This window comes from Vigna umbellata, chromosome 8 (genome assembly GCF_029865625.1).
Source record: "Vigna umbellata cultivar VRB3 chromosome 8, Vumbellata_1.0, whole genome shotgun sequence".
Taxonomy (NCBI): Eukaryota; Viridiplantae; Streptophyta; class Magnoliopsida; order Fabales; family Fabaceae; genus Vigna; species Vigna umbellata.
This window is the reverse complement of record NC_142172.1, coordinates 3,917,358-3,926,750: the sequence shown is the minus strand read 5'-3', so window position 1 is coordinate 3,926,750 and position 9,393 is coordinate 3,917,358. Positions and strand designations below refer to the sequence as shown.

The window sequence follows — 9,393 nt, the reverse complement described above, 5'->3', positions numbered from 1 at the left end:
TCACTTATGTACACTCAAAATGAATGAGAGTCTTAACAAGTTAACTGAAACATATTTATTTAATTTGATGTTTCTGTTTATAAACTAAACGAAGGATAATCATTTGATAAAGGTAATGAATAATTCAACTATGAAAAACTAGAGAAAAAACATATTATTTTATATTTCTTTTTATTCCTTGTTTTAAACTCCCTTCTTTCCTGTTTATATTTCTTGTTTAGAAACAATTTAGATTAATTTAATCCTCTCTATGTTCTTTTGTTTTCTGTGTTCAGACATTTATTTTGTTCTCTATGTCCAGACATTTATTTGATAGCATTAACATCAATTGTGATTTATGTGATAATTAATTATTAGTAAATTTGAAAGTATCAACTTAACTAAAATATCAAAATTTATAACGATAACTAACATAAATTTAAAAGAAAAAAACATAAATAAGAATATAAACGACATTGTTTAATTCAAGTAATGAATTGATTCCAAATGAGTGTAAACTCATTCTATTCAAACATTTTGATCATGAACTCAAGAACACATAAAAATAATGAAAATTTAAAAAAAAACAAATATAGTAAAACGAAATTAAAAAAAAATGGAGTAGGAGAAAAAGTGGAGAATTACACCACTTACGATGACTTAAGATGAATGAAAGAAAATGTCACCACTTTTTCTCAAAACTCGAGATAAGATTTCACAATAAGACCGTATTCTCTAAGACCGTATTCTCAAAGACCGAATTCTGAAGAAATTTCTTTCACAATTCTCAAGTAGAATTTCTTTTCCAATCAATGTTGGGAAACAAAGACCCAAAGACTCCTTTTTATTGGCTAATGCATGTTCAAGATTGCTAAACTTGAAAAAAACCTAGAATTTTCATACAATTGTCTCCAATTTTGAATTCCAAATGAAGAAAAATTAAAATTTATCACTAAATTGGATTTTCCGTTTCTAATTCTTGTGTGAGGGCCTAATCCCTTTGTCATGTTTTCCTCCTGTGTATTTGATCCTTACATTCCTTGAGTGGGGCGCTTAAAGGGTCTTGTCATCTTTATAACAATTACAACCAACCAAAGCTATTCCAAAATTACAATGAAGCAAATCCTGTTACACACAAAGAAATTTATTCTCTAATAAACATAAACTAATCTTTTGAAAAAGATTCTCCATTTCCATGCATTCGTCAATATGCAACCTTGGTATGCAATCACTTCATGATAAAAGAATTAAATTTATAAGTAAGCACACTTAACTGCTGGAAGTGTAACGAAATTACAATTCCTTGTTGCTAAATGAACATAGTGTGCTGGTTTCGAGAAAGAACAAGGCTGCTTTTCACATTCATTGCATCACTAATGCCTGACCAAAATAATTCCCATTGAGACTACCATTTTCTCATTGTTGTACATGTAAATTGACTCTATCTGTATGCTTGAGATGGTCTTAGGCTTATATGAGAAGTAAAAAACATTTCACATTAGCATGTACAGAGAAAAACAATCGTGTATGATGAAATAATGCCATGTCCTTCACTTCGTGAAGATTAGGAAAAGAAAACTCAAAGAACTACAAAAGAGATAGGCGATCTACAACAAACTCAAAAACAATTTACATTGGCAAAAGGGAATTACTCACATAATCTTATGAAAGATACTGTGGATGGATCAAAACTCAAACAAATTTCTCACAGGGCGGTGGCTAATGTTATAAGATCAATCCGTCCTTCACAATTTGCTCCAACCAAGATGCTATGTCTGACATAGGTGGTCGTTCACTTGGATTCTCTCTCACTGCAAGTTCTGCTATATCAGCAAGCTTAAGCAAAGGTTCAACGTTTCTTGGAAGAGCCACATACCTATCAATTGTAGCAGCAGCCTTCCCTTGTTTAATCAAAGGCACTGCCCACTCAACCATGTTGGGTGGAGTGTAATCTCTGTCATAAGCCTTTCTTCCACTCAGAATCTCTAGTATCACAATCCCAAAATCGTAAACATCGCTTTCTAAGTCTCCATTCAAATCTTTGTCACTCGAAGCAAGAAGTCCAAAGTCCGAAATCCTTGCTCCCCACTCCGAATCCAAAAGAATGTTCGAACTTTTTAGATCCTTATGCACAATTGGAGGCACAAGTTCCTTGTGAAGATACTCAAGCCCCTTCGCAGCTTGCATCGCTATCTTCAATCTGAGGCTCCAATTAAGCGGAGAAAGACCACCATGGAGGTGATCATAAAGCGTTCCATGAGGCATATACTCGTAAACAAGCAACCTCTCCCCCATCTCCGCGCAGTACCCCAACAGATTAACGATATTACCATGGCGAATTTTGCAGAGAATTTCTAGTTCCATTTCAAAATTACGATTATTGGTGTGGATTATGGTAGCAGCATTTGCTCTTTTAACAGCAACCACTCTCCCATCTGCCAACATGGCTTTGTACACAAACCCATAACTTCCTCTCCCAAGTTCATTAAACTCCTTAAACCCATTGGTAGCATCCTTCAGTTCAGAAAGCCTGAAAACCTGAGGAGCCCCGGGACAAGAATTAACAGAAGGTGTTGATTGAAGAGCAACATTGACATGGTCATCCTCTTGCTCTGGTTTCCCCATGCCAGACTTGGATTGTTTCTTTGTCTTCTTTCTGACCGAAAAGAGACACCCACAAAGCAAAATTGTCAAAACCCCCAACACTGAGCACCCAACTATAACCATCCATTTACGCAAATGATGCCAGTGCCAATGCATATGCAGACCTGATGGGGAATGAAGTCCACAGGCACTAAAACAAGAGCTGTTCTGACAAAGAGAACAAGAGGTGCAGACTCTGTCAGCATTTTTAGTACATGAACTTGACAAGAAGAACCCTTTAGAACAATTTGAGCCACAAGGTGAACAAATCCTCAAATCCTCTCTAACACAGAGGCTAGTCAAAGCTACCTCGTTAAGCATACTCGCATTGAAAGCAAACTCACCGACCCCACAGGAACTAGCCCTGCACAGTCCAGGGCTCGAAAGCTCCAAAGGAGGATCAAAATCGGCTTTCAAAGCATTCACCATCCAACAATCCAGAAGAAGATCATCTTCCCTGATCCCACACGTGGTTAAATCCGAAGAAGCAAGTGCCATGAAACCGTTCCCTCGAGGAATCACCGAAGAGTTCAAATCTCCCCAACACTCCACTTCATGGTTATCCATTCTAATGCCGCAGAAATGGTTAGCCCCAGCAGTTAGGGACACCAGCCGAACCGAATCCAGTGGAGGATCCGAAAACGAACCCGGGTCGCCCCAGCATTTCAACTGGCCGGAAACGTTGAAAACACCGCACACGGCCCTCCGGCCAGCCGCTAAAACCGCGAAACTCTCGGAAACATTGGAAACTCTTATCCCTCCAGAGTTAGGTCCCCAACATATGAGTCCACCGTCTCTTACCTCGCCGCAGGTGAACCCTTCCCCAGAAACAACCCTCTTCACCTCCAGATTCATCACGGCTTGGTTGAAATACAAGTCACTCTGTTTCGCTGTCAACGTTTTGTTTGCGGTCGTCGTGATTTCCCAGCAATCCACGGAGCCCGAATCGTGATCGGAGTAGTAGGATCCTCGAACAGCGCACACATGGCTCTTGCCAGCGGCGATGTGGGAATAAGCCGTGTTCCGGTACGCCGGCGGCACGAGGACGAGATCTGTGCTGGGTTTCGTCACAGCACCCCAGCAGAACGCTTGCGAGGTGTTCGCTAAAATGCCGCAGAGGAAGCCTTCCCCGCCGGAGAGTGCTGACATGGAAGGAACGGCGTTCGTAACGGAGGGCAGAGACGGTGACGTGGCGTTGTTCCCCCAGCAAATGACGTCTTGCTTCCCGCTAGCATCAATGGCGCAGAAAACCTCGTCTTTTGCGAATGAAGCAGATATTGGCCCCATGGCGCCGAACCCATGTGCAGTGGCACACCAGAATAAGAGAACGAGAGAAAGGGTAGGGAGATTTTGCATGGCTGGGTTGGGTTGGGAAGAGTGTCATGGACTCTGCGAAGAGTTGTTGTTGTTGTTTGAGATCGTGACGATAAAGATGGTGATGCTGTTTGTGTTTGCTATTCTTGCTGAAGTAAGAACCTTGAGAGTGAGAGTGTGATAGGTGATGACGATGAAACAACGTGGCTGTCGCCATTTTTACAGCTCCCATTATCACATTGTTTACTTACTTTCATCTTTCTTCCAATGTCATTGTTCCCATCAAATTAAAAACCAGTTTTTTATTCTGATATTAATGACAATGTTCCAAGAGCAAGAATTAATTCACCACTCACCACCGGTGCATCTGCAAAGTTTAAACTTAAAAGGCATTCTTAAAAAGTATGTTTGACTTTAAGTAGATATGTGTAAACTTCACAGTTGACTAAGTTTTATTTTATTTTTTAAATTAAGAATTACTTTTAATAAATGTTTCTACATGTTGACTATTTCGGATAAATAGATTGAATTAGATTTTCCTGTGTGCGGGTGAAATCTAGTCTATTAAAATTTAACAGAATTTCCCATTTAATAGTTCTTAAGTAGTAATGTTAACATTACCATAATTACTTTTGAATCTATCTTATTATTCTATTAAATAAACAATTGAGTAGAACTAATGATAATAGAATTATTATTTCTTGTATTCCATTATTTCATTAACTAAAAGTATATTTTAAAACATTAAACTATTTAAATATTACAAAATTATATGTGTCTTCTGAATTGAATTTAACAACAAAATTATAGAATTTTTTCATAAAATTGAGTGACCAGTTTATATAAACCAATCCAAATATCTGAACATGCTAAACAGTATCTTTTAACTATCACAATATTGGTTTATAAAATTACTAGACTCTAAACTTAAATTAGAAACACTTATATATATATATATATATATATATATATATATATATATATAAAGAATCAAAGTTTATTTAAGAATCATAGTTAAGAAATAAATAATGTAGTAATTATGGAGAATCATGTTGGTGGGTTTTGTTTAGAAACATGGGATTCTTAGAAAAGGTTAATGATAAAATATGGATTTTGTCCCAATGAGGTGGGTTTGGCGTGGGTCTACAATCTAAAAGAGATTTTATTTGTAGGCACCAAGATGGGTCATTTCGTCTGTCCAATTGAATCAACAAAACAAAACAGTCACCTTCCAAATTCATCACAAACAAATTCAATATTTAATATCACTGTCTTCAACTTCAAATTAAATCATTTCTCATTATTTTAATTTGATTTTTTATGTAGAATATTTTTTATATACTTCCACTTATTATTTATGTTAAAATATCATATAAGACAAGTTCAAGACACTAGTAAGTTGTTGTTACGTAACTCAACTCAATTATCCCCAACTTTTCACGTAATTCTCCACTTCAATGCGTTTGGGGCAATCAACTTAAAAGATGATACCAACAACTTCACTAACAATGTATAATAAGTGCTACTTTTTTTTATGCCTTTTAATAAAATACTCAAAGCAGGGTTTTTCTTCATTTACACTTACTGTTTTAGAAATTTTATCTTATTTATGCTGAAAATATGAAACTGTTTCGGTAGAAAAAGGTACTTATAATTAAAACATTGGAAAGCAAATTTATTATAATAATAGAAAAGAAATAAATAAAGGATGGGAGATTCTTAATGCTTACCCCTCCTTTTCGAAACCTGCGTGTAAAGTTAAAACAGTATGATCGTGCAAAACTCATCTCATTTGGTTTTAGCGAATTGTGATCAGAAGAAAAGCACCAAACATCATATCATAGCCTTCTCAATTGGGTTTCTTTCTGTCACTCTTTTCTTCTTTCTCATGTGAATTTCTAAAGTATTTTGTCTTCTACGAAATTAGTTGGATAAACCATTATTTAATTACATTTCTCTCATGCTAGAACTTTATACGAAAGTGAAAACCCTTCTATACCCAAAGATAAAAATTACTAAACAAACATGTAAAAATTACCATGCTCGAAGCAGTAACTGTATATCAGAAGTATCATTTCTTTTATCCTGAGTTGAAACTATGTGACTGCTGTATTCTCTTTATATCTAGGAATTATAATCTCTTCCTTACTGAGTACACTTATTTTTAATATAAGATTTAACAAATCACCAGAAAACCTGCTTAAGAAACAAAGTCATAAATTAGAATACTTATATCATGTTTATATATTACCATGTTGGAGAGAAAAGAAATATATCCCACACACTTGAACTGAGAATACAAAACACTGATATAAAAAGATAAATCAGCTAATACTATATAACTAAGATTATGTCTGCAAAATGCAATATCAATCTAATATCTAATAAAGAAGAAAGAGTTCTATATACAGATCTAGAGGAAGAGATTTGAGGGTGAGATGTAGGTGGTGGTGCAGCTGTAAGAATGACCTAGAACTTCTAAACCGCTGATTGGATCACGTGGATGACCAATCGAGCTGTCTAGTGTCCTTTGATTGTTGCTTGAAGAATAAAAAAATCATATAAATGAAGAAAATAATAATAGCATGAGGTCAAATAGACATGTTTTAACTTGAAACTTGGATGGTCCCTTGGTGCCTGTGGGGTACACCCACCCTCCCTAATTGGGGTGCTGGCCTGCTACAACTGCAACTGCATGTGCACTATACCATTCACTTTTTGTGCTCCATCTTCATCTTGGTCAAACCCAAATAAGAAGGGTCCCTGTCCCTTGGTGTAGCCACAAACCACTCCAATTGGTTCCAATGCTACATATTTTTTATGGGCCCCTACCAAGATCTTCAACAACAGCCAGCCAGCATTGTACCAACCTCATTTGCTATGCATGATTAACATTTATTTATGTTTCTCACTGAATTAACAGATTTAAAAGATTCATGCGTTGTGAAATTGTTTTATATCATGACATGACCTGCAACTTGATATATTCTTTTGTTTTGACGTGTTTTTTTTTTTTTAACTTAATCTTAAGGTTTTACTTTCTAGCAAGTGTCTACATAAAAATCACAAATGTAAAGGTGATGGGATAAGGATATATCATATATGAGACGCATCATCCCATCTTTTTGTTCTTTGTCTCTAGCTTTTGCCCTAGCTGAAATGAGATCATCATGCATGCACTGCCACCGACCTGAGTCACTCTTCAACTACTACCTTATTCTTTTTTTTTTATTTTCATTTTTTATGCTCAAAAGCTTAAGCTAGTTGGTCTTATAGCTTCATTATACAATACACTTTCAAACTAGATAAGAGATATACATATATTATTCACTATAAAAAATAAAAGACTCACATTGGAAACTGAATTAAAACACTAAATAATCTCAATTGGAATGTAAAAGGGACCTTTTTCTTTGTTATGAGGACTTAGCGAAAGTAGTTAATATTTTGAATGATGTGGTATGTGATTCTTTTCAAATAGATGAAATTTTGTGGTAGCATTGAACTACTTTAATGAATATATAATGATGGGTATAGTGTACTGTAATTGAAGTAGGGAAGTAGAGGAAGGTTGAGTTGGTGAGGAGAAAGGAGGGTCCAGTTTTGGTATATGTTAGTTTTGTGGGAAATGATGAAGGATTGGAAAGTTAGAAAGTAAAGTGGCACATGTGTTGTCTATGGGGTAAGGGGCTAAATTGAAGTTACCTTAGATTTCCCTCTCTTTTTCTCTTTCACATTATCTGTCATTCTAATGTTTTTTTAGAGTGTGGCAGTGAGAGTAAGCAAGTGTTGGGGACATGTAGGGCAGGACTGAACTGCAAAAGAGAGTGTCTCATTAGAAAGAAAACCACATTTCCTTCATTAAAACCTTCAGGAGGACAATTCCCTTCCAGGACACCAATTCCGTAGGTCAAAGTACTAATAACACTTTACAAATTATTATTTTTTCTCTCTTTTCCACACAATGCAATTTCAGTACTTAAAACAAAAAGTTTACTGCATTTTCAGAATGAATTCTTTACAGTTCTACAATATTTTGTAATATTCATAAACATGGTATTTTTTGGGTGGAAAACGATAAATTGTACAATCATATTAAATGAGTTTACTAAGTCTATATATATATATATATATATATATATATATATATATATATATATATATATATATATTATATCAATTTCAACCCTTTGTATCTAAGAAAATATAATGTGAAATTCTATGAAAATTATTATATAATGAAGATCCTCTTTGTTATATTATACATCTATACTACTACAAAAAAAGTGCATAGATAGCGTTTTTTTTATCATAGATAGCGCTTTTTAAGCGCTATCTATGCGTGCGCTATCTATTAATAGATAACGCTTCTTAAAAAAGCGCTATCTATGCGTGCGCTATCTATTAATAGATAACACTTCTTAAAAAAGCGCTATCTATTGTCAGCCACCAATAGATAGCTTGTTTAAAAAAGCACTATATATTATCAGCTACCTCTAGATAGCGCTTTTTTAAATAAGAGCTATCTATTGGTCTAAATTTAAAAAAAAAAATAATTAATTTTATAATAAAATATAAAATATTGTTCTATTATTTACAAACCAACATTATCTATTGATTTTATTATATAGAAAAAAATATAAAATATTGAGAAAAATATCACAAATGTCTCAAAAAGAATGCTCATTGACATGAATAAAAACTATTCATAGAATAATATTTCAAAACTTAATCCTTAAGTCGTACAGTACATTTCATGACATGACATTCCTTTATAAGATAATATATACAACCATAACACATACATCCTATGAGTACTTATAAGCATATACATCATCATAACATAACTTATAAGCATGTACTATGTTTCCTAACTTCAATTATTTGACTTTCACGATATTGTTGACATCTGCAACTAGAAAAATACTACAAGAAAGAAAAATAATATAAATTAGTTAATTAAATTTTACAACAAATGAATTATGAGAATGAAGATGACTTACATAAGTTGGAATTGTTCTTCCTTTACAGTATGTGATAATTTCTTCATATATTGACACACGTAATACCCACAATTGTCATTGGATTGTCTTGGACACTAGAAAACCAAAATTAAAAAATATCTTTATAATTTAAACATAACAACAAACTAGAACTCTAGTAAACTCCAAACAACTGTATACTAATTACAAATTTAAACTTTAAATTCCGATATAGTAAGTCATGCTTTCAAATCATATCTCTAATTAACACTATCATTCTCATTTCTTGTTACCCTTTTAAAGCTTGCCATTTACTACTATAGAATATAGTTGGTCATATAATAGTACAATAAAACCTCCATTTAAGATTGGTAGGCTTTGGGGTCACAAATTCCCATTTCTTTACCTGAGAAAGTAGATTGAGTATTGGTCCCCGGTGAACCATCATCTTTACATGTTGAATTGGTTTTTACTC

At 34.2% G+C, this 9,393-nt stretch overlaps 1 protein-coding gene across 2 annotated transcripts; it reads right to left on the bottom strand.

Annotated features, from left to right (window-relative positions):
- Nucleotides 1-680: 680 nt before the first annotated feature.
- On the bottom strand, nt 681-4,252 carry CCR1 (CRINKLY4 related 1). 2 transcript variants are annotated; one of them, XM_047322902.2, is made up of 2 exons: nt 1,636-4,252; nt 681-1,104 (listed from the first exon to the last, which is right to left on the bottom strand). In XM_047322902.2, the coding sequence occupies exon 1, from the start codon at nt 3,976-3,978 to the stop codon at nt 1,705-1,707; it is 2,274 nt and encodes a 757-aa protein (XP_047178858.1). In that variant the 5' UTR covers nt 3,979-4,252; the 3' UTR covers nt 681-1,104; nt 1,636-1,704. The 2 variants fall into 2 exon arrangements, with proteins under 2 accessions (XP_047178858.1, XP_087951758.1); XM_088095632.1 differs by lacking the exon at nt 681-1,104 and adding an exon at nt 1,106-1,359.
- Between the last annotated feature and the right edge of the window lie 5,141 nt (nt 4,253-9,393).

Bases quoted from the DNA above. Each gene is read 5' to 3' on its own strand.
- CCR1 (XM_047322902.2), bottom strand. From the start codon at position 3,978: ATGCAAAATCTCCCTACCCTTTCTCTCGTTCTCTTATTCTGGTGTGCC.